Source organism: Colius striatus, chromosome 4 (genome assembly GCF_028858725.1).
Source record: "Colius striatus isolate bColStr4 chromosome 4, bColStr4.1.hap1, whole genome shotgun sequence".
In the NCBI taxonomy this organism is placed as follows: Eukaryota; Metazoa; Chordata; class Aves; order Coliiformes; family Coliidae; genus Colius; species Colius striatus.
In genome coordinates this window covers 61,520,089-61,546,482 of record NC_084762.1, presented here as the reverse complement: position 1 = coordinate 61,546,482, position 26,394 = coordinate 61,520,089, and the positions used below count along the sequence as shown (strand labels likewise).

Below are 26,394 nucleotides of genomic sequence, written 5' to 3'. Positions count from 1 at the left end.
TTTTCCCCAGGATTCCCTTATGTTTTCCTAAATACAATTCAGAGATATTTTTGTCAGAAAAACAATTGTCCATGTTTTCCAATTATAAAACAACAGTTACATCACCATACATGGCTTCATTTATTGCCCCTGAAGGGACGTACTCTAAACTCTGTTTCTAACTGCAATATTAAGCATTTCCTTCTGTTAGCCCAGAACAAATCTGTGAGGAAAGCAAACCCAAAATAGCAGTCATCTCCTAGATGAGAAATGTGCAGATTCACACAGAACTAAGAGCAGAAACTCTACAGAAGACACCAAACAGGGAAGCAAGTGATAACTGCAGTGACTATGTTTGTACTATCAACAAGGCGAGCTGCTCCTTTGCCATGCATTACAACAAATTTGTTTTCAGAAACTGTTCAGATTCTTAATAGTTGTGGGACCACTTTCAAGACAGAGAGGTCATCTTTGCTATAGCATCGTTAAGTAAAAGAAGAGCAAACTAACAAAATCTGAAGGTGAAAAGGAAAAAAAAGTTTTAAAAATGGTTGCTCATTTAGCACAGGATTCAACATTTTGCTTCCTCCTGAGCGATCAATCAATAAAGGCATATATCCAAATATCTTTTCTTACTGTTAACTATTACACTGAGTCCAACTTTTAAGGTTTTAAAAAGAATTTTAGTGTCATTTGATTAAAACAACAGCAAAAAAACCTATTAAATTCAATTACATTTTAATTCAATTAATTGAAACCTACTGAGGATTTCCAGATGGTCCCAAGTTGATATTCTGTGAGGTAGAGTTTAACTGTTGGGAAAGACAAGGAGGTTTAATACCTTTTCTTAATTCTATTATATTTCAACTAATACTAATTTCAAAATACTCTACTAAATGTGCTCAATCCATACCTTTACACTCGTCACATTGGATTTTTTTAAAGACATCTAATATCCCGATTGGCTACTTGGTAAACTGAAAAATCTGAAGTCATTGCCATCTTGTCAGAAATTATTTATACACATATGACATTCAAGGATGACTGTAATAAAATAAATGTGTCCAGACACAGAGGACAAGACTAGAAGCGAGAATTTAAGAATGTTTCAACAAAACACTTGTTTCTCCTCCAGAACTTCACCCTTGCTCTAGGAATACATTTTCTATCTTTTATTCTAAATTTTCCAAGATCTTACCAATGAAATAATTTCAAACCCACACTGTTTATGCAAGACTAATTAATGAAAGACACAGTGCTTTTGAAAACAACAAAGACGGAACATTCTCCTCATCCCAAGAAAAACATTACCAACCTTTTCTAGACATTAGAGGTTAACTAACTCGATTCTAGGAATTACATGAATGTCACCAGTACAAATCCAGACAGAAATTGTATATGACAGGTAGAGGAGTAAGACACTGTAGTTTAGGCAATTCTCTTTTTAAAAATAATAATAATAAAAAAACCCAGTTATTTGAATCCTCATTGTGGTTTTGGACTTCATCAGAGAACAATAAACTGCATTCAAATGAAAGCTACCTGAGGACAGCCTAGTAGGCATCACAAAACCAGTACACATATGGAAGCAGAGAATGCCCTAACAGCAGTGCTGGATGCCACTGTTCACTAATAAGAGGGATTCACACAATCATACACGACAGTTTTGAAAAAGATATTATAGATAAGATTTTTTTTTTAAAGGCTTTTGTTCCTTATTGTCCAGCTTCATCACTTACAGTAACGAATTTTCTACCTGAAAGTATGGTCCAGGCCACTATATGCATTAGCTCATTTCCTACTCATTTGTTTTGGCATGACACATCATTAATTTTCCACAGAAGGTTTAGATCATTCCACGTTACTTAAAATACCTTCAAAAGGATGAAGAAACCGGCATTTTAAATTAGAATTTAGTTGTATGATCACAGTGCTGTCAAGCACTTAAAAAAAGGCAGCAAAGACTGGCAACTTTGTAAGTGAAACTTTCATAAAACACTAAATATGCTGTGGATCACACAAACCAAAATGACAACTCTTAACATCTTTAACAGGGGCTGAATAAGAAGAGGATTACTTGTCATACACACGTGATCTTAGAAGTAAGCCATAGAGAAAACAAGCTTCAACATTGCACTTCTGCCTTCCTAGGAATATTAATTTTTTCCAACAGCTGTTTCTGAAGGCTGTAAACTGATTTTCAGAGAATCCATTTAGCCACATAGTGGATTTTGTGACAAAAGAGGCTTCAGACCACACACGGTCTTATATATGAAATGAAACCAAATCCATCCTTGCTCTTCAGTGACTTTTAGAAAGATTGCATTTTTTTTTTCCCCAAGAGAACTATATTTCTCCCTCTCTTTAAGAAAGAAATACACACAAGCAAACAAAAAGACAATTAAACATTCAATATCCCCTGCTCCTTGCCAGATGTTCTTAGCAAGGATCTTTGAAGAGATTGCAAAAACTGTGACAGCTAAGCTATGATTAAAGCCATGTTTCTTTAACCCATATAGCAGGTGGAGATGAAGCAAGATAAAGCTAGCAATTACTTTCACCCCTCTCTGCAGTTCACATCTGACAGCAAAATACCTTAGAGCCTACAATGGATCAGATTTGTTTCAAAAAGAGCACGGAGGGGATTTATTATGAAACCAACCAGTAATTTTCAGTAAATAATATACCTAAGATTGCCTGCAAATAGCTAAAACTTACAACACTGTTCTACTTCTGGTTTATTACCTTCCGACTGCTCCTTTCATCTTCATCTTCAGATGGATCTGACTGGTGTTTTGGGTTATCCATCTGAAGAAATGCTCTAACATCTGGGCTAGAAACACAGTGAACTTCATTAGCACACCAATAATCTGAACAATTTTCAGTCATCACCACAGGAAGCAGAGAATTAAATAGCAGCCTACAAAGAAGTTACTGAACACAAACGTTTATATTTAAAGTTCTGGTAATTAAGGACTGTGTACAAGAAATGCTTTTATAGCAACATAATTCAACTGCTGAATGTGTTATAAACAGTATGTAAAGATCTTCCACTTTCAAAAACCTGACATGTTGAAGTATATGTATGTGAAGACTTCACAAGGAAATGCTCTGCAGAACTTCATTAAAAGGTATTTATTAGAAGAAAATATGAGTTCCAATTGACTAGCAACCACTAGAAAACCAACTTTCTTTCAAAAAAACTGAAGAGTTTAAAACAATTTTTAGTCTTCCGATATTAATGAAGTCCAACACAATACAGAAGGAAATACAGAGTGCATATTCCAAAGAGATGCATGTCCCAAGAGGTATGCAGTAGCAACTTTCTTGTCCCCATTTCCTTTGATGTGGAAGGTGGTGGTTTTTGTATTCAGAATACATTCTGCAGGGCACTGGACAAGACAAAGTTAAGAAATCCTTCTAGTCAGCTGCAGGATACAAACACTGCCCTTTGTGAACCAGCAAGAGACTACAGGCTTCTCACAGTGCCTAAAGAGATACAATTTTAACCTCAGCATTGGTTTCCACCTTCTCTCTCCGTGGGGGCTGAAGGAGGACTAGGACAAAAGAGGGAAAGTAAGAGAAGTCTGAGAACCCACTCCCAGGAAGTAAGGCTGAGCCAATAGTAGTTCAAAAGAATGTAATGTCTTTCTTAAGCATAGCACAGTAAGTGAGTAAAGATTAATACAAGTGAAGCAAAATTAATTCCTAAACAAACGGGTATCACATACAGCCTATACACCACTTGAAGAGATAACTTGAATTGTTCAAGTTCCTTCAGTTCACTAAAAGGCAGCCTGCTTATTAAGGAAGAAATCTTACCTAAATTTCAGAGATAAAGTTATTTCAGAAGGTCTCAGGGCAGCCACTGATAGGAAACTGTGCATAAGCCATTCAGTACAAGAAAAGCACTAACTTATCATGGCGTGGCTCTTTTATCCTTTGTATACTGAAAATAAGGTAGTTTTATTTAAGAGGCAGATACACTTGCTTTGCTGTTTTCAATTCGTTTCACTCTCCACACTTCTGTAAAGAGCTCTTTCTGACATTTCTCCAGGTCCTGTATTTCATACTCGCATCACTGAACCTAACTCACGTCCTACGCTACTCGAGGCTCCATCACTTTCATTCTGTATTCCTAAATCCTACTTGAAATTATTTTCAGTTACCCTCAGCCTTTCAGGTTTAGAGCAACAGGACTGTTCACACAATTTCCCACCATCATTTCAAGTTTAATTTTTCCCATCTTATATGAACTCCAAATCCTGGACTATTTCAGTGTCTGTCTTGTATCCTGAGTCCCAAGAAAATAAAAATCACTGTGGTCTGAATATTGTAGTAATACTGTCTCATGACGCAACAATTTAAGTTTTATAATCTTTGCATATCATAAAGTATAGAAAGTTATTGTAAATGCTTTTCAGTAGACAGAACAACAGAATCAGACATTAATTACTTTTCAGCATTAATTATTCTGGACAATTGGCTGATTAAACAGAGCATGTATCTCAAACAGTTACTATAGTAACTTTCTCTGTGACTGAATTCACAGCAGGAAAAAGTAATTTTTAAAAAATGCCATTCCCAGTAAGAGGTTGCTGGGTATTCAGCTACCTCCGCAATACATGTCAGCCAGAAGCACATTCATTTACATCTGTCCTTCTAAAAGCACTTCAAAGGAGGAGTGATTCAAAAGAAAAAGCTATTGAAAATAAAAAGTTTATTGTACCAATTTCTTAGCCAAGATGGCTGCACATTGCACAAAATGTTATATGGATTGGTAGGACTCTATGATGTATTCACAGAATCAAAGAATCTTAATGGTTGGAAGGGACCTCGAAAGATCATCTAGTTCAACGCCCCTGCCAGAGCAGGATCACCTAGAGTAAGTCACACAGGAACTCATCCAGGTGGGTTTTGAATGTCTCCAGAGAAAGAGACTCCACAATCCATCAGGGCAGCCTGTTCCAGTGCTCCCTCACCCTCACAGTGAAGAAATTATTCCTGCTATTTCTTTGGAACCTCTTGTGTTCCAGTTTATACCCATTGTCCCTTGTCCTGTCATTAGATATCATTGAGAAGAGCCTGGCTCCTTGACATCTGTCCTTTACATATTCGTAAACATTAATGATCAGTCTCCTTTTCTTCAAGCTAAAGAGCCCCACCTCCCTCAGTCTTTCATCATAAGGGAGATGCTCCACTCCATCATCTTGGTGGCCCTGTGCTGAACTCTCTCCAGCAGCTCCCTGTCCTTCCTGAACTGAGAGGCCCAGAACTGGACACAATATTCCAGATGTGGTCTCACGAGGGCAGAGTAGAAGACAAGGAGAGTCTCTCTCCACTTGCTAACCACAGCCCTTCTAATACACCCCAGGATGCCATTGGCCTTCTTGGTCATGAGAGCACATTGCTGGCTCATGCTCATCCTGCTGTCCACCATGACCCCTAGGTCCCCTTCCTGTACTCTCTACCGGTACTGGTACATGGGGTTATTGTTTGCCAGATGCAACACTCTACACTTGCCCTTGTTGAACTTTGTTAGATTTCTCTCTGCCCAGCCCTCCAGCCTGTCCAGGTCTCATTGAATGACAGCACAGTCTTCTGGTGTGTCAGCCACTCCTCCCAGTTTAGAATCGTCGGCAAACTTGGTGACAGTGCCCTCTGTTCCCTCATCAAGGTCATGAATGAATATATTGAATAGTACTGGTCTCAGCATGTACTAACTCATTGTATTTTAGAATACTCTGAAAACCACAAAGGGGCTTCAAGCTCTGCTTAAATACATTTGCTTCTGTGATATTCTGCATTAGCCTTCCTGCAGAAACATAAGAAGCCACACAGAAATAATAAGCAAGCCCCAAAAGTCACACCAATTCTGAAGCATGAGTGGTGCCCAACTCCTCTGTCTTCTCCATATACTTTAAAAAAAGAACCAAAAGAGGTAAAACATTGCTCTCTCTTACAGACAGCAAAGGCTCAAAAAGCCGTAACACAGAGTAACATTTTTAAAAAGCACAACTAATGTACTGAAAGGCTTGTTTTTCCCAATGTGGACTGCAAGATCCTCCGATCTAGAAGTTTCATACTCATATTCATCAGATTTTGAAACCAGAAAAGTCTTGTCACACTGATTTTTCCCCACAGAGGGTGCAGAGTATTGTCATCCTTGAGTTCTTCCAGTGTTATGCAAATGTTCTCTTTTTCATTAAGGAGCTACTTTGGACTACTTAAAAATAACTACATTACATGTTTAATGCATCCTCTATTTTTCATGTGGATTCAAACATTTTCTTTGGACGTGTTCTGAGAGACAATTAAAAGCATTAGTGTTGCAGTGAAGACCTACACTTGAGGGGGTGTGCAGCCCAATTTGAACAGTTGCTCAATGACTTAGGAGTTCACAAGTAACAAACTCCCAGTTGCTATGCCAGACATCAGTCAGCAATGGGGAGACATTAGCTGATCCCCATCCCTTCCAGCTTTTTTTTTTCCTTCAATGTCTGCATTCTCTCTGTGAGAGCAAGTTATCTATCACATAAAGTTAACTGAGTAAATGTATCTTGAAGCTAGTCCACCAAATTCCCAATTCGGTTTAAACCAATCACCTGTTTTATCCCATTATTTCACCTGACAATGACTGAAGGAAAATCCTTATCAACCATTACAGGATCTCTCTAATCACTCTTAACGCCCTTCAGGTTTTTGTTGGTTTTATTATTATAGCAGAAAGGTTTGGCTTTGATACAATATTCAACAAACATGTCAGACCCAAGAATGAAGTTGACAGAAGTAGAAAAAACAAAAAAGAACATCACAGTGCCGCATCTTTCAGAGAATAATGTAAACATTAACATCTCGGACACAGTGTACACGACATTTGTGCTTTTCAGTTCAAATGTTCAGGTGCCTTCCTATCCAGAGATGATGACAGCATCATGAACCATCCATAAGACTTTAGTGAGATGGATTTCCTAGGTAGGACTTCAAAATATGACATCCTGGTACTAGTTTTAATGCATAACCCTCTAAGTCTTCCTGGTACCTCATTAGCTTTACATAAGTTATCTTACCTAACATCAAATTTAATTAGCACATTAAAGCAAAACACTCTAAGAAATAAAGTATGTGGACTACCTGTGAAGACTCAGGCACATATTCCTTGAGTAACTTCTAGCAGATTTAGAAACAAGCAAACAACAAATAAAAAAAAACTCCGCTCAACAACCAAGGTCATAAAATTTTAGTATTTCTTCACTAATAACATCCATTAGTACACAGAAAAGGTGACAGATTATGTAAGTAGTAGTATGATTTGTTGCAACACAGCACCTCAAAAAGTAAACGCTCACTCCAGAAAACCAAAGTACTTTGCAGTTATTAAAAGAAAAAAATCCACAGAAATCACTATAAAATTAAATGCTTTCACACTAAATTGTGCATGTTGGGAGGAGGAAAACAGCACAAGACAAACTTCAGTTTTATTGTAGAACTGTGCCTAATAAGCTTTTTATTTATCACACTTTTGACACCACCACAACACTTTATAAGACTTAACACTGGTTTAAGCTATTCTTAATGGATCAGATCAGCTAAATGCTGTGTTAATGAACATAGATTCAGCCACAAACACATTTGAGCATAAAACAATTTTAAAAGCTCATAAAAGACTAAAAAAGCAAGTGGATTTGAGATTTGGCTTTTTTTTTTTTTTTAAGCTCACACTTCTGTGATATGCATTAAAAAAAGAGACTGTTTTGCCTTTGGAGAACAAATACAGTTTGAGAAAAAACATTTAGTACTTGGACAGACTGATGACCAAACAGGGGAGGGGACTGTGCTAAATAAAACCAGTATCCTGAAGTGCTTTCTATTTTTACCCAGAGAAGAACACTACTACAACCACAAACCTCACTGTCCTGCTGATGGAGGTTAACACACCCACGGTTCTTCTGATGGAACAGTTCACGTGCAAGCTCATTCATTAGCTTTTGGCAGGTCAGCTTGGCTAGCCCAAACCACCCAAGCAAGTTGATTAAGCTACTTGTTTAATATGCTTAAAATAAGTTATGGAATACACACACAAATTGCTTTAATGAAAGGATGCAAGCAGTGACTTACTCCCAGCAATGCAGTAGCAAGTGGCAGCAGAGTTCTCAAACAGTACAGCTATCAGCAAAGCAAACACCTGCCCTACAGCAACGGAGCTGACACTAGAATCTGCACCCCTTGAATTAAGATCAGTTAATTGTCTACAAGTTTATTCGTAGGTCAGTTTTCAGAAAACAAAAACATTCTTATACTCTTTAAGTCTGTAGATTTTTCCTGAAGGAATGAACAACCACATTAAAGTATAATAAATAAAGAGCACTGAACAGGTAAAATATGTTTTTTGATTAGAAGTGTTTAATTTGCAATTTTGTATTTGACATCTCACATCTTTTAAATATAGTCCCTATAAAATAAAAATGGTACTACTTACTGGTTGCATAGCTCTGGTTGTCTAACTAAATTTTGAATGAATTCATTCAGTCCAGCTCTTCTCTGTTTAATAAAATCTGGGGGAAAAAAAAAAAAAAGTATTAGAATTATCAGTCAGCTTGAGAAAAAGACTTATTTCCAATTTTAGATTTTTTAGTACTTAAAACAGTAGTTAAAAAGACATTGTTTCACAACTGCTTCAGAATAGGATGGTTCTACACATGAAAATAGTAAACTTAAAACATTCTGGTGAGGTGGGAGGACAAGCTTCAGTTTTTTTATAACATTACTTGAAAACATAGAAAGCCAGGTGGATTAGAAGAGCACTGAAATTCAAGAACAGTGTGTGACCACAGTGAGCTAACCTGTGCAGCCTATATTGTATGGGTGAGCCCTTCAAACACCAAACCAAACAAAATTTCAGGCAAAACTTGAAATGAGTTGCACAAGTCAAGTTTTTACATGAACAGTTCCAACAAGCAGCATATTTACTTAATATATGTATGGCAGTGGGAAAAATCGCACAATTCATTCTGCCAGCAGGCATTCAGATGTAACCACTAAAGACAACTAAATAAAATTACTTTCTTTCCATTTTGGACATTGTCTCTAACGTAAAAAAAAAACAAACAAAAAAACAACCTAAAAATCTTCAGAATCTCTACCCTCATCAAGAGCTTAAGATGCAAAACTTTTCCTTAGCAATACGGATATATACACAAAGCATCTGAAATAGCAACAGGGCTCTAACATGAAATAAAGTATAACACAGAATAATCTTGTCTTTCATCACTCATGTCAAAATAATTTTAATGGGAAAAGAATATTTGACTTGTGTATTACCTTTTAAGAATCAATGATTGTCATATATATATATATATTACTGACAGTTACTAAAATTCTAAATTAACACTAACTTTCAATTAAAATCTACATTTCAAATATAAAGAAAAATGTTCATATTGTTTCTGAGATAAGCCCTAAGCCCTTGCTAGGGTATTTAATAATTCTAAATTACTGACATGAAACGGGAAGGTAAATTTGCATGAAGATGACACTGGAGTCATCGACATCAGCAGTTTCTGTACGGTGGCTGCACAATACCACCAACCACTCTTAATGCCACAGAGCTATCCATGTTATTCAGAGACATCAACTGCCATCATGTGAGCTCAAATGTACTCTGTAATGTTTTAGTTCTGTGCTCTGCTTTCTATGATTACTCTTTGCCCTATTTTTGAAGTTAATACAAGATTAATTTTGATGGCATTTTTAGATGACAATATATGTGACAACAGCATTTTTGGTATATGTGGGGAAAAGGGATATATATTAAACTTCAGTCTACTGCACTCCAGTGAAGTAGCACAATGTTGCATACCCAAACATGTACTGATGGGAGTAAAATACCTTCTCAACATTTGTACAATACATAATTTCAGAAGCTTGCATCAAAGTTTCAATAAATCACTATTAAGAAGTATTTAGATGAGCATAATGGGCTCCATCTCGACCCTGCCTTCCAGCAAGAAATATCTTGAGAACTACTTAGTTTCTCATGCTTCAAGGATTTCAACATAGTTCTCAGAATTTAAAAACAAGTCTGAGCACTCTGTTTTACATATATAGTTTTAATAAAGTTTTAGGATTTGGTTTCCACCCCCACCCCCCCTCCACTTAAACCCCAGTTTCCTCAATCTGACTCCAAGAAATCCGCCTGTACATTTGGCTGTAAAGCAGACTGCACTGGCTGACATTACTAGGTCTTCAGCCAGCTCTGGAAATTCCAAGTTCAGAGAATAGGAAAGAAACCAAAGCAAAGCAGTAAGTCCCTACAGAGACAACACATGTATAACTTTTGTCAGTCATTTACATCATCAGAAGAGGACATCAGAGCTTGCATATTTGCATTTATTATATTAGGAAAAAAATAAAAGGAAACTTCAGGATCCAGATCAATAACTATCACAAATTAATTTGTTTGAAAGGACTCTTAAAACCCCAAAACAACAGATTGTAAGAGTTCAACACCTTTGCATCCATTTGTTCTTCAGCAAAGGTGAAAAATAAATGCATGAAACAAGTGTAGGAGGAGGTGAAACTACATAGTCTGAACACATCAGCAAGCCAGGGGTGAGAGGTACCAAATGACCAGGAAAACCCTTAAAGAAAAATGGCCTGAACTGAGGTTGTAAAGGTACAGAGCAAAAGGCCTGGCCCTCTCATTTGCCTTTTTTAAAATTTATCAGTGGTGCCACCTAGGTTAATTCAATGCACTTTTACAAGTGATTTTTTCATTAGTATTTTGATGTGGACAGATGAAGCTCAATTGAGATCTATCTCTACTAACTGGATCATGTCATGTTCACATCAAACAGGCTTCTGTTAAGTGACACAACAACAGGAAGAGGTTCATTTTCATCTAAACTGTACAAGGAAGCACATTTGGATAGAGAGTTCAAAAGCCTTCAAAGACAAATCCTTCAGTTCATTTTGGTGGGGGGGGGAGGGAAGTCACACAAAGGAAGTCTAAAATATACTATGCATACATTTAGAAGAGCATGGGGTTTGGCTCTTGCTTTTGTAGAAGCGAGATTACACCTGACAGTTCAGAATCTCTCACAGTTCACAGAATCCTGACCGTTCACAGTCCTGAATATGGGAGGGTTGGGAGGAGTCTTCAGTGCAAGAGAGGCCACCACACAATACTTTGTTCACAATCACAAGGCAGAAAACCCACCTACGCCAGATCCTGTTATTGACTGAGGCATGACTAAACTTTGGTTTAGTCACTGTTTTCAGAACTGGTGTAAAATTCATGTAAGATAGTTTCTTGTAGGCTGGAACAGATCAATTTTCATATAAAGAAACTGACAAAATGAGTAACAAGATGATTACTTACCGGGATCAAAATTATCTCCAAATATTCTTTTAGCTGGAATCTTCAAGTTCATAGTGGGAAATTGCTTCTTTAGCTGAAAACAAAACACACACAATTGGTTTGCCCTTAGACATCAAAGCGCCTACAAACAACTGCATTTTGTTTTCTAATGAACAGTTTGAACATCTGATTATTAGTAACTCTGTTCCTCTGCCATTTTCTCTATTCATACAATTGGGGGAAAAAACAAGTCCAAAACAATCTCCACTCAGCTTGTTTGCACCAGTCATACCCTTTTGAATTCAAAGGGCATCTCTCTTTAGAAAGCTACAGAGTAATGCAGCTTTCTTCTGCAATCCTGGCAAGATGATTTTCTAAAGACATAGGCTAGAATTTCAATGTTGATTTTATTCTCCTCTTCCTTCCTCCATCAATGCACTATCTCTCAGGTTTGCTTTTTTTCTCACTTGTTTGCATAGCAAGATGCGGAACTACAGACCTGTCAGTCTGACCTTGCTGCTGGGGAAGGTTATGGAGCAGATCGTCTTGAGTTCCATTATGTGATAGATATTGGACAACAAAATGATCAGGCTCAGGCAGCATGAATTCTTGAAGGGCAGGTCCCGCTTCACTAACTTGATCTCCTTCTATGACAAGGTGACCCACTTAGTGGATGAGGGAAAGGTTGTGAATGTGGCCTTCCTCGACTTTAGTAAGGCCTTTAACAGTCTCCCACAGCATCCTCCTGGAGAAATTGGCTGCCCATGGCTTGGCTGGACCTACTCTGAGATGGGCGGAAACCTGGCTGGATGGCCGAGCCCAGAGAGGGGTGGGAAATGGAGTTAAATCCAGTTGGTGGCTAAATCACAGGTGGTGTCTGTCGGGGATCAGTGTTGGGTCCCCGTTCTATTTTCTGTCTTTATCAGTGATCTGGGGGGGGGGGGGGGGGGGGGGGGGGGGGGGGGAATTGAGTGCACTCTCATTAAGTTTGCTGACAATACCAAGCTGGGTGGGAATGTTGACCTGCTTGAGGGCAGGAAGGCTCTTCAGAGGGAGTATTGGGCAAAGGCCAACTGATAAAGTTCAGCAAGGCCAGGTGTCAGGTCTTGCACTTGGGTCACAATAACCCTATTTGCATGAGCTTGGGGAAGAGTGGCTGAAAAGCTGTCCATTGGAAAAAGGGTGTTGACAGCCACATGAATATGAGCTGGCAATGTGACCAGGTGGCCAAGAAAGCCAATGGCTTGTATCAGAAACAGTGTGGCCAGCAGGACCAAGGAAATTATTGTTTCCCTGTACTCAGCAGTGGTGTGGCTGTAACTCAAGCACTGTTTTGGGCCTTTCAGTACAAGACAGACACTGAGGTGCTGGAGCCTGTCCAAAGACAAGCAATGAAGCTGGTGAAGGTTCTAGAGCACAAGTCTTACGAGGAGCAGCTGAGGGAATTGGGATTGTTTAGCCTGGAGAAAAGGAGGCAGATATCACTCTCTACAATGACCTGAAAGGAGGCTGCAATGAGGTGGGGGGTCAGTCTCTTCTCTCAAGTAAGAAGAGACGGGACAAGAGGAAACGGCCTCAAGTTGTGACAGGAGATTTAGGTTGGATATTAGGAGGTTTTTTTTCATCAAAAGGGTTGTCAAGCATTGAAACAGGCTGCCTGGGGAAGTGGTTGAGAAACCAAAGGTGGTTTCTTTACAGTAAAAACTGTAAATATATGAACACCTTGTTTCACAATGCCGCATTTGATAATTTGATTATATTCTACACTTGATAAAGTAACCAGAAGAGTGTATACAACAGCAGTGAATTTAAAAAAAAACCCATCTGACATGAGTTAAGCCTTCACAACATCTGCTTCACCTTCAAGTGCTCCAGAAGAGCAATCTTATGTTCCTCCTCTTTAAGAAAGCAGTTTTCTAATAGAGTAGCTGGCAATTCTTTCCTTAGAAACACCAATGTCTCTTCCACTTAGCAGCACAAATTCTTTTTGGTGTACTACACTGCATGAATTACACTGAATAGAAACTGGACTAAATGTACTCCTGGTTACATTCACCCAATACCTCTACTTCTACACACCTTAGAAAGACCAGTGCTGAATGAACTTCAGCAGTTCTGAATGCCAAGAGAATGTGGCAAAAGGAAAAGGATCACCAACAATAACTTTGCAGGTATCAAAAAAGGTATACTTTGTTTTTACATTGCTTCCAAGTTTATCCCAAGATGGAGGCAAAGTATAGCATGGTGTATCCAAGTTCATTGCTTGCATTTGTATACCACTGCCAGATATAAATACATATACAGTGAGGGAGAAAGGAGAAAAGTCTGACTACTTCCCATAAGGGCAACAGAAGGGAAATGGAGGCACAGATAAGCAGCTGATAATATTTTCTTATGGAGATCAGAAAAGAATTATTTCTTTGGTTAAATAAAAATTGTTGGGCTCTAAACCTGAAGAGTGAGAGATAAGTACAGACATGGGACACAGAATAGACTGTATATCCTGGCAAGCATTTGCCTCACTTGCTAACTATGCAAAAGGGACAAAATCGTCTTCTAACAACAGATCCAAGAAATTCATACTTAGTTGCTGAAGAGGCCCATTTTATTTTGACCACTACCACAAAATTTGGCTATGAAACTGCAGGCAGCAAATGCCATGACTGACTTACCAGAAGGCTTATATTAAAAACCAAGGATTTGTTCATTGCTTTCAGCACTTCAAAGTAAACTACGTAAGACAATCTGCTCTATCTAGATATTTTATCAGTGACTTTTATTATCATGAACAAATGCACATTTCAGACATTATGAGAGCCAGTAAATTGGAAGTTTCTTTCATTACACTGATTGCAAGCAACAATTAAAAAACTGACAAATAAGTGGACTTTGAGTTTGAAAAACCAAAAAAGCCAAAGTGTAAAAACCTCATCTTGTCACTTTCTTTACATAGGTTCCCATGGTTATTGAACATTGGCTTAAACTCCTCAAGAGGAAATTAACTCAAACTGTAATACTGCAAATAAGTGTTACTCTGTGCTATTCTGGTATGATTTCATAGCTTGCCTTTTGCTTACCGTGTTGTAGAGTTTATCAAATTCTGCATACCGTCTGAAGACAAACCACTCATTTCTGCCGACTGAGACCAACACTTTGTAAACCTGTAGTACCAAAGGTAAAGTTACTACCAGTAGCAAAATTTAATGAAACTTCTCAGGCTTAATCCTATGGTGGAAATAAGGCCAAGTTGTTAAATGTAAATGTACTTGTTGAGTTATGTTTTTCTTACAGGTAAGTCACATAGACATCAATATAAATGACTAAAAGAACAATTAGAGGAGTCTGGTATTTTACAGAAATTTTTAAAACACCAGGTAAGGGAAAACTAACACCAAAGCTGACTATTTATTTACTAGAGTTTCATATATCAGTTCACACCCATTAAGGACACCTGGCTATCAGATAGCAGTGAATAAAAATTTGCTATGAAAGTTGTTAACAACTTGATAATCCATAATAAAAATCAATACAAAGGAAGTAAAGCATTTAAATAGTGAAGATTGCCTTCACCAAAACCTAAAAAGAGAGTGCACATGGAAAACAGTTATGAAGATAAATGTTCCTTGCAACAGCTTTAATACATATTATAGTCAAGATCCTGCCAGATGACACGTGTGCAAGGGGTGAAAAAATAATCACTGATGTGACCAAAATACAGCACAGCTTCCACAGTACACTGCATTGGGATTGATGGAGGCGTAGCTGGAATCTGTTGCACAGCTCTGGCCATTCAAATCCCATGGCAGCAGAGGACTACAGTTACTAGACTGACTGTCAACCCCTGGCTTCATAAATCTGATTGACAGCTGAGCGTCCAGCAGGCTTTTCTTGTTTCTCATGCAACTAGCTGACCTCCCTTCTCCACCGTCTTGTACTTCCAGAAGGAACTTGGCTACTCCTTCAGGGGAGAGAATGTGGGCACAACAAGGAAATTAGTACAGAAGGCTGCAAATTCCTGATGTGGAAAACTGGACCAAGGTCCCTGTCTCCCTTCCGTCATGCAACAGCAGCTTACCTCTCACTGTTTAACTACCTCAGTAGAAGCAGCAGCCACCACCATCAGCTCCTTAGCCTGAGATTTGTATTCATGCTACATTAACTCTCAGTTTTTCTTCCCTGGGGAACACAGGAGGCAGGATAGAAGCATACAGGAACATCCTGACAAGACAAGTCTTAGAAAACTAGCTTTCCTTTACACTGCTAAACAAGTGTTAGCATAAAACCTAGCTACACACCTTCAAGAGCCTCACTAGACTGTAAATAAAAAAACCTTTCAGCTGCAGAGACTTAAGTACCATCTTCCTGAGTTAGCTATCTTATACAGCAATCTATATAAGGTGCATCCACACCTTGCAATACAGGGATCAATAATACAAAGCTCTGAGAAAGGAAAAAAGAAACAGAATTCCTGAAAACACCACCATCACAACTACCACCACAAATTACCCTCCTAGGACAGCATCTAGTTATTTCTGAATGTGACAGGTTTCTTCACAAAAGAAGTCACTGAAATGAAAAGGCTTCAATTCTTGTTTAATCCAGGAGCATGAGCTACCAAAACATTGGATTATTTAATACAGTTTAAATAAGGTAAAAGGTAGGCTGTTTTCCAATTTCAAGAAAGTATTAAAGGAAACTATTGTCAACACAATAAAAGGACAGCTTCACAACTTCCACAGGGCTGGGGATTAATACTATACACCACAAGTCTGAGGCAAACGTTCCAGATTTAACCAAACAGCACTCTTGAAAGAGGTTTCTTAGTAAGCCTATATATAACAGAGGTGTGAAGGGAGATGAGAACAGGGCAGAATTGATAATTAAGCCTCAAATATCAAGCACCATAGGTATAACAGTGAGGAAGCCAAAACAAAGCCATTTGGAAAAATGGGCAAAAGAATGGCCACTATGCAGAAAGGATAGAATAGCAATTTATACAGCCTAGATATGGTCCAAAACAAATAAGTATTTGTCTCTTTTTATGAAGAAAGTTAACGCTTAATCTTCAGAAAGAGGTAAGACAGTGAACTAGAGCGGATATACACAAACACTAATTATGTCACATGGAAGCAAAGAAGCTTCCCTGATAGAACATCCGAAAAATTCAAGAATGAAATTAGTTGTCAAGAAAACAGTATTTGTAGCGGATACATCAAATGTAAGCAGTATTTAACAGAAACAATTAAATTACTCAATAAAAGATTATACAAATGCTCAGGGGGAATGCAGAGCTCATTTCCAAAGATAAAACTGAAAGCTTGACATTTACCAGAACAAGCACTGCAGAGACACACAATTGTTTTTAAAAATGCTTCATCAGGGCAAGTGAGAGGAGAAAAAGAAGAGCTACTAAAAGCCAAGTTGCAAGCAGTCATCTTGTTTCCATGCCAGCATTACATGAAACACTAAGGTCTGAGCTGGGATTCATAGTTTCTATTCAGGCCAGTATGATTCTAGAATAGTCTCAGAAGCAAGTAGTGAGAATATACTGTAAGTAACAGTAAGGTGAAGGTTATACAGATTAATCACCTGAAGTCTTTCCCAGCCTTTATCACTTTAAACTTTACTTTCACCCTAAGGTTGTTACTGCTCTTTATGGAAACGGCATCAACATTGCCATTAGAAAAAGACAACTATACCTACAATAAATTTCCTGAGAACTGCTTTCCCCACACCCTTCCCTCTTCCCCCACCAAAAACAGTACTGACAGGCTCCAGTCATTAAAACACAGTTACAAAAGAGGAGACAAAGTAAAAACACTGACAGACACATGCTGGACTTCACAGTTCCTACCATAAAGCTTAGCATGAACCTCTCTTCTGTTATCAAATCCTAAACTATACGTGGTAGTATTCAAAAGCTTGGCTGTGAAAAGCAGTTCTTGTCAAGCTGGTAATTATTACCTGACGCAGAGAGCAGAAGCCACTTAGACAAAATGTACCCCCACACAGTGCAAGCTGAGTTGGAGTCCTTTTCCCTCCTCAACTCCCAATTTCTGAAGTTTCCTACTCTTGCTTGCAGAGTTTTCTAAAAGGCACATCCAAAGAAGGTGCTTTTAAGCTGCTAAGGCTGTCACATAGATCTTCAGTAAAATGATGTGGAAATCACACCACCAGTATGTACCTCAAAGGTACCACAGTGGCACATTTTAACAGCAGAACTGCCAGCACTGAGGCACTAAAACGAACAGATTTAGCTCAAGTTTAGACCTTCACAAATTTTTTCTTGCTCATCTCAGTTTCACATGCATGCAGTGGTTTACAGTATTAGTAAAGCTCTCTTTTGCTTGCTCCTTCCCCAAACTACATCTTGATACACTTGTAGAATTAAACAGCAGTATTCTTCTCCAAGGAAGGGAGATGAAGAGGAAAGGCAAATACATAACTCAAAGAAAATCTTTATTTTCTTGCATTCTTCAGACAACAACTCAGTCTAAGGGTGTTTGCATTCAAAATATGAAGAGTGACTAATTCCCTCATAAAACCCCAACCAACCAAAGCTTAGAGGAAGTTGCATAAGAGCAATTAAAGTAGTTTGAGCTTTTTAAAGGAAGTATTACGATGCTCTCTCTATACTCTATCTCATATATATATATATATATATATATGAAAACCAGAAATCCATGCCACACAGGTTTGTTTTCCAGTACAAAATGCAACCAGTTTCCCCACAGAATGGGAAGACTACTTTCAGAAAGCAAGTCAAATTGGGAGGCCAAAAAAGGAAGAGGGAACAGAATGACAAAGAGTGGAAATGGGAACAGGATACGAAAAGCCTATTAGGCATTAGAATCAGAAAACAGGAAGGAAGACAGAAAAAAGGTCTTCCAAAAATTTAATGCTTTTTATGTTTTTGTTTGGGTTTTTTTTAAACACAGAAAGTATAATAGGTTATGTATGAAAAAAAGGTAATTAAAAAAACCCTAAAAAACTCAACCAAAACCACACTTCACTACTTCACAAAACAAACGTTTTAACAAAAATAAATCACATAGTATGCCAAATCTTAACCTATTTGGTATCAAAATGTTATCCCTGTGTTTGGACACTTACGTATCTTATAAGCAAAAATGCTGCTACTTAGAGGCAAAAGTAACAGCAAATCATGAAGTCAAATTATTTTTGCAAAAAGTAACAGTTAAGCACTGTAAAACATTCACAACTTCTCACAGTGGACTATGGCCGGCACTCACAACAGCAAGTGAACAGATATTCATAAACTTGTTGAGAGTAATACCAAGCTTACTAGTAAAAAACAGAAAGTAGTACTTATAGATACTAACAGCCTATACATTTGCCTACAGTGCTTACACTCTTACATACTTACAGTAAATCTTTTTTTCTTCTCTCTGTGTTCATCAGAGCTGGGAATGCTGACACTTGGGCAGCTTTCTTTGAGATCCATTGTAAGCTTTCCTTTGACAAGTTTGTTACAGGACCCTGCTTCGGGTGTTGCAATCAGAAGGTGTCCTCAACGGTACTGATCCAATACACGCAGCTCTTTGTGAAAAAATGTGAATTCCATTGTGTAATCTTAAAGGGAACATAAAATGAAAAATAAGTAGGGCAACATTTAACTCATTGTGCTAAAACCTGGAACTCTTCCTGTCAGGAAATGCATTTTTAATATGAACACACAGAGCCATAATCATTACTATTTTGCAAACTGTTTCACGCTTGTGGTTCTTTGTTGTTTCACTGAAATCACTCATGTTCTCTAAGGACACAAGAGCAACCAAAAAAAAAAAAAATCACTTGAGTTGTGTAGACATTCTGGAAACAGGTTTGGGTCAACAACAGACAGTGTTTTGAAGGAAAAAAAGAGCAAGGAGAAATAATTAAAAATGACAATCTGGTATCACACATCTGAGAAAAGCCACTAACACATAAAATCAGAACAGTTTATTTCAAAGACAAAGGTTCTTCAGCTGCATGAGTCTGTACCACAGGGCATTTTAGATTTGTCAGAACACGCTGAGTGTACTTTATTATCACATCAGAGACGAAAGACAAAATGAGACAAAATAACTCGTCATGCGAACTTTAGAGAGGGACACAGATAGCATCATGTGTCTGTGCCTAATTTTTTGCCCACTCCTCCCCCATGCTTGACTTATTCGTGTTTAGCAGAACAGTAAGGTCACTTGTTTCCCTCAGTAGAACAGTTAGCTTCCTTGTAGAACTTGAGAAGGGCACAAGACAAGAGGCCATCAAAAAGGCAGAGAGCGTAGTATTAACTAGATGCCTCTTCACTCTCTGAGAGACAGCATTCTCCACATCTGCCTTAAACACAAGCAACACTGGACACCACTGCAAACAACAAAAACTTTGCTAATGCCTAAGAACAGCTGAAACTAATCATACACAGCTACAACTCTCTGTTCAGGCCCACACAGCATCTGAAAGTGGCTCAGCTTTTAGAACACTGTGTCTGACCAACTTACAAGCACGAAAACAGTTTTTTAGAGGAGACCTCAGCTCTCTTCAAAACGTCCAGTGGAAGGAATGCTCAGTTAAACATTTAACTCCCTATATTCTTAGAATAGGGAAGTATAAAAATGAACCGTATATTTAATATTATTCATTTCCCAAAAGCATAAACTAATTCAATGCAATTCTGTTATTGAAGAGACATCTATACAGCTTCGGCATGAAGGCCAAAGCCCCTGGACTCCACTAGAAAGATTTTTTTTCTTGACATCCAACTAGTCTCAGTCAGTCAGTTGACTATTTTTCTTCTCCTCAAAAGCCTCAAGATCACCTCTCAGGTTTAAACTTCAGATCATTATTATTCCTGTAGCTATTTAAATTAAGTAATTTTCAAAGGTATCTCTGGTGACATAAAAAAAGTCTGAAATTACAGCTAAGTGACAGATCATCCATACTGCAACATACTCAGAGAATTACTTTTAGTTACATTTGCATTTACCATAATTTTATTGTTCCTTACTTTACTGATTAGGTAACTAAAGGGTTGAACAGATGTAAGGTTCCTCTTCCCGGTTTTACTATAACACAGCGTTACATAGACTTTGAGTTTCAAATTTTCCCCCCTTTTCCTTTGGCAAGCTACTGTTAAAAGCTTTATTTCAACAAGATCAGCTCCCATTTCCCACAATTTTATGCTGGCATGCAATTAAAGACACCCACTGCCACACACTAAAATTAAGATCTAAAGGTTAACTTCTCCATTATAACAAGTATGCTAAAATAGTCAACAGACACCACTTTTAGTAAGTGTTTCACTAAGCTTAGACTGTACTAAGCACTTATGTCAATCTTTAGCCACTTCATATCCAGCACCAGGAGCTGAGCAGAAGTCTCTGTTTATCTGTCTTCCTGCTCATTACACAAAACCATGTAAAGCTTGAGAACGGGATTAGGTGTTCCCCAACTAATATTAATCACTCACCACCTTTCTCCCCTTGTAAACTGACATCCATTAAAAAGTTCTTAACACGTTTGATTCTCACCATGTATGCTGTACTTCTCTCATCCCTTTTTAATTCTTGTTGTCATAGTTCTAAATATCAGTGCAGGAGCAGTATGGATTAAAAATTGTAGTCCAAAGAATACTACTTGGAAGACTGAGCTTTATTCTAGATCTGAACTTGAGTAATCCAGAGAAAACAAAAAGAAGTTAATTCAGGAAAAGTTTATTCATCTTACTGGGGAGAAGAATAAATCATCTGAGAAGCTGAAACTGCAATGTTCTTACTTCTTTCTTTAAGCTGCTTGGAAGATCCTTGGCTGTGATTATTTTCTTTCCCTGAGGCATCTCATCTGAGTGGTGCCCGGGTCATCAAAACTACGCTGAACTGACAAACTCAGAAGAAATGCATTTTCAGTTTGCTACTAAGCTCCAGAGGATCAGAGCTTTCTTTCACTTTCTATTTGCCACCAGCAGATCAGCTCGAGAGTTTCTTACATCTGAACTGCAGAACTGACTGTAGAAATATGGACAGATTTGCCTTAATCTTTGCCACACTGTAGTTTAGGAACACTGCTGCAGTTTTAGTAGCAGGTAAAACCACTAACACTGTTATTACTTCATGTAGTTACCACAAAGAGTAAACAGTAGAGCTGTGTTTTCATCACACCTTCAAAAGTGCAAAATACAGTGTCTTAAGTGTTGCCAGATAGTGAGTTGAGAAGTCTCTGCCTCTGGTTATAGCTCTTCCTGTAACTAAGAACCAGTAGCCCCTGGCCTCAACTTTTGAGAACAAGCAGAAAGGAACAGGAACGTGAGAAACACAGGTAGCAAAATAAATCCCCTTAAAGCATGCTTGGGCACTAGTGGAAGAGCATGTAAGTAATGCCAGATCAGTTAACACCAAGACCAGTGCTGCCAATAAACAGATAAAACTTTCAAGTTGGTACAGTATCTAGGCCTCTAAGCCAGAAAGGCACAAACAAACTCCTTAAGAAGTCACACATTCTTCTGGCAAAGCCTCAAACCTATCAACAGCTACACTGTCCATTCTCTCCATGATGGCTATCAAAAAAATCAAGCAATATTTTCACTGTTTCCTGCAGGAAGCCACAACAATGTCAAATTTCAAGCTGACCTTTAGCTCCAGTGAAGTCAAAGCATGGCAATAAGAGAACTCTGCCACTATGAGAACATACACACATCTACTATATCCACAAATTTAATTTGCCAAATTCCTTACAATAAAACATGTTGTGCAACCTCATAATACCTACAGGCAAACATTACATAGTCAGTGATACACAGCAACCTCCTTTTACTCCTTCCTACATAAACTAGGCTCAAACTGTTTCTGAAGGTTTCTGAAGTTTAATTAGATTATTTTATTCTGCACTGAAACATTTTATTTTTTAAATGATAGTGTCTTGATGATGATGCCACTGCATAATCAAACAGCCTTGTTCTGTGTGCTATGAGTTAATCTTTGCCAAGAACACTCAAAATTAGAATAAGAAGCTGCATACTGACCTGCTGCCTCTCCATTTCTAGGCAAATTACCTTCAATACCTCTATGGCCAGTGTAAATCAGTTATCACAGTCCAGCTCTTTGAGTAATACAAGGGAGTGGAGACACGAACAGTCAAAACCGCCAAAGGACAGTCTCCTTGCAAGCTTGCTTGAAAGAAATCTCCCAGACAGATATTCACCCACTGGAAAAGAACAGCAATGTCCCTATACACTATCTGTCCAGGACTGAGTCACCAGCAAAACCAGCTGCTGAAAATCCTATCCAAGTGCAATTCCAATTACAGAAGGAACCTGCATGTGCAAAAGCAGAAAGCAAGATGGAGGGACAGGCCTATTATTCACTACAAACATTATTTCCTCTTACTTTAGAGAAAGTATCATCTTTGGCACACTTCTCATCACTTCCTCAATCTTCTCCACAAATACTGTGATAATGACTCAACATATCATGGGACATTACACAATCTTTGAGAAAACCCAGAAAATCAAGATTTTCCAAACAGCTCTAAGATGAAAGAGTGTCCCACTCTCTTATTACCAGGCAAGCAGCAGACACACAGGAAACGGAAGATATTAAAAATCCAATGCAACAGAAATACAGGATGAGGAGAGATAGGGATTGTAGATGTCATGTGCTTCAGAACAAGTCAAGAGCAAAACACAGATCACTAATCTGTAGAGAGATGGATAGCCAGCTGCTGTTGAATAACTAGGTTCTGAAGAAAACAGGTTCCACATAGCCCACCTTTTCAAACACCACATACATATGACTTCAATACAGGAACGTTAAACACTAGTGTAGACCTCTAGAAATATTCCAGCTGAAGAAAAAGGATAGCATTAAACTGAAATACTCTGGTCAATCCTTAGCTTATCTCCACAGTCTCATCTAACTAGAATTTGAGAGGAAAATTGAGAATTCAGACACTGCTATAAAGGAAAAACACTTGTTCCTTCTTTACACACCCACCCACCACTGTGCATTTCTTAAAATTTCTAGTAGCAACACTATGGAAAGTAAACCACTACTCTGCAGTAATGTGGGCAAAGTCTAACTCAACTGATTCTTTGTACTTGCAAAAAAGAATAGCTGGTAAAGTAAAACCCCAACCAAAGGAAAGAAAGAAGTAACTCTCTTTTTCCGTGTCTACAAAATGTACTTTGGAGAAGTCATGCAAGCATTTCCTTCCCACAATTCTAGAGCACCCAAGAACATCCCTTTTGCCTCAATCTCCCAAAATAAGCCCCAGTAAAACACCACCACAACAACAAGACTTGTGGCTTGGACTGGATCTGTTTGCACTCATGTTTATTACATGACAGAATACAGGTTCTTTGCTGTGGTAAGCAAACCCTGCATAACAAAATGGGTCTGAACAACAAATACTTCCAATAAGAGACATCTGTCTTTTAATCCTTAATGTAAGTCCATAATATTTAGCTTGTGTCCACAGTAACTGGAAAAGTCACATGCCTCAGACAGTACAACTTACACAAACTGTAGAAGACATTAAAAAATTGAGTTTGCATTGAACTTGCTGCCTGCACATTTCTTGGCATGCTTCCTCAGCATTCCTACAAAGCAGCTCCAATTGAAGTTAAATGCAGGTGCCTAAGGACAGCACGAAGGCAAAGTTGTAGCAACAGCACTGTGAGATACTTTCAAGAAGTCTTACAGACAGCTGATACCAGCCAGTTGCAGCAGTGTCAGTTCTACATAAGAGGGCAGTCAGACTTCAGTAAACACAAAGCAAATAATCCCAGCCTCATTTTGCCCCTCTATGGAAATTAAAGCAGATGACCAAACTTCAATTCCAGACACACTGCCCATTTTTCAACAAGACTTTCAACAAAAGCCACCAACTGTTCTCCCTCCATTTCACTGCATAAAGACAGAAAAGACTAACCTTTCACACATTTCAACGCTGCACAGAGAGTAAGAAGGTGTTTCAATCTACAAGAGATGAGTTGTTTATGCATGTATAACACAATTTGGTGCAACAAGGTCAGATGTGGTGAGGCTGCAATTTACAATCAAAGCTGGGAATTAAGGTTGGAAAGCAACTGTAACACAATTCATCATCATCACGAGACCACCAGTAACTGCTTCTTCAGCTTTAAAATTGTCAAGGTGGTTAAAACAACCAATACTTCTTACTGAGAAGTGCAAGTTAAACATGCTGTACTTCTGACCTGAACAAGTACCTCAAAATATCTTTTAAGAAGTAGGCCATTTTTCTAGCAGGAAGTTATTAGAAATACCATGCACAGACACTACCTTGACAACATTAACAATGAACTTTCCAAAATGCTTTCCAAAAACTAGTAACATTTTTTCCTGAAGTCTAACTTAAAGCTTTCAGGAAAATGCTCACCCATACACACCTTACTCTTTTATCGTTACTTCATTTTACAGTCAGCAAAGAGACTGATGTGCAGGTGAAGACAAAAAAAGAATCCAATCTGAAATATATTTAGACATTCGGACTTCAACAACACTAACATTAAAGGAATCCATAATGGAGTAGCAGAAGTGTTTAAAAATACAGATTCATTCTGCATGAGCCTATAAATACATTTAATACCTGCTTGAAAGGAGTTATTAAAACTTAGCCACGAGAATAGGGCAGCAAGTGATATTCACAGTAATCGAGTGCCAAATAACTGGAAAAACACTAACTGCATTCAAGTGACATCACTGTGTTGAAATGAAATGCAGTACGAGTACAAAAATATATCTGAAGTTTAAAGGGGAAAAAGAAATGAACAATTCCATACTGCAATCCTTACTGCAAAGTACTGCATTTCTTCACATCCAGAAGTAGAACAGTTACATCTTCCAGAACTGCTAGAAGAGGCTAATTCATAGAAATAGTTTTAATAAAAACAAAACCAAAAAACAAAAAAGGAGACGAACCGTCAAAACAGATCAATCCTTAATACTTTACAGTTAGCTTTTCATTAATCTTCTCAGAAGTCCATTCCTCGGGGATACCCGAGTCTCTGCAGGACAGGACAGCACTGTCTGAAAAGCTCTAGTTTTGCAGAGCAAGCTCTCGGTGCCGTTCTCCCTTGGGCTCGCTCGCGACGCGGCAGCTTCGCATTGCCCCCGAACGGCGCGGAGGCAGCGGAGCGAGCACCGCGCAGGTGACGCCGAACGCACCTTCCTACCGCACATGTGAGACCGCCGGCCCCGCCGCACGTCGCGCAGCTCGGGAACGAAACCCAGCTGCTCGCTTTGACCCCAGCAACTCCTTCTCGGCTCCCAGATTTCGAGGAAGTTACGAGTTCCTCGCATTCGCGGCCCAGCGCCTGCCGCCGCTCCCCCATCCCCGGCGCGGCGGCGCCCCGCACCCCAACGCGCACGCGGCCCCCGCGGCTCCGCCTGGAAGAGGGGGCGGGCGCCGCCCCACGCAGCATTCCCCCCCCCCCCCCCCCCGGCTGCGGCCCCCCACGCACCCCGCACATGCGGCCGTCGCTCCGGGGGGGGGGGGGGGGGGGGGGCGGGGGGTAAAAGAGCGTGAGCAACATTAATCCGCAGTTAACTTCCGCCCAGAGAGAACTGGCGTGTGGCCGAGCCCGCGCGTAGCGTGTGGAGGCGAGCGAGCCGACACGGCGCGCCCACGGACGCGCCCGCCCTCCTGCCATCCTCCCTCACCCCCCGCGGCGCCGGGCTGAGGCCCGAGCTGCCCGCCCATGCAGCCCTGCGCCGGCCGGGCGCCACCGCGGGGCACAGACCCCGCCTTGCCCCGGGCGCCACCGCGGGGCACAGACCCCGCCTTGCCCCGCGCCCATCTCCTTTTCTTTCAAAAAAGAAATTTATCTTCCCATGTTCCCTCTTTCCGTTGTCCCCGCCGCCAGGTTTCAGCCCCCGGGGGATGCTCCGACTTCTACTCTAGCTGGCTCTTCACAGAAACGCCTGAAAATATCAGCAGCAAAGCTGCCTCCCCCGGTAAAATAGTAATAATAATAAAAAAAGAAACGGCACACCCAAGAGGGGTTACAGTTTAACTCCTCCGTGCGTTTAGGGTCCAGA

The 26,394-nt window shown here is 39.3% G+C and overlaps 1 protein-coding gene across 8 annotated transcripts in view; it reads right to left on the bottom strand.

Moving 5' to 3' along the window:
- SGK3 (serum/glucocorticoid regulated kinase family member 3) overlaps nt 1-26,394 on the bottom strand; it is a 60,338-nt gene that overhangs the window by 9,923 nt on the left and 24,021 nt on the right. For 2 of the 8 annotated variants that reach the window (XM_061994488.1, XM_061994490.1), the window contains exons 2-7: nt 18,726-18,931; nt 14,416-14,499; nt 11,360-11,432; nt 8,459-8,534; nt 2,725-2,812; nt 742-791 (exon numbers count right to left, since the gene is read on the bottom strand). In XM_061994488.1, the coding sequence (XP_061850472.1) occupies nt 742-791; nt 2,725-2,812; nt 8,459-8,534; nt 11,360-11,432; nt 14,416-14,499; nt 18,726-18,803 (449 nt within the window). In that variant the 5' untranslated portion in view covers nt 18,804-18,931. Of the gene's footprint in view, nt 1-741; nt 792-2,724; nt 2,813-8,458; nt 8,535-11,359; nt 11,433-14,415; nt 14,500-18,725; nt 18,932-25,275; nt 25,473-25,521; nt 25,725-25,817; nt 25,848-26,394 lie in introns of those variants that run through there. The other 6 variants (XM_061994492.1, XM_061994489.1, XM_061994491.1 and 3 more) reach the window with 6 other exon arrangements.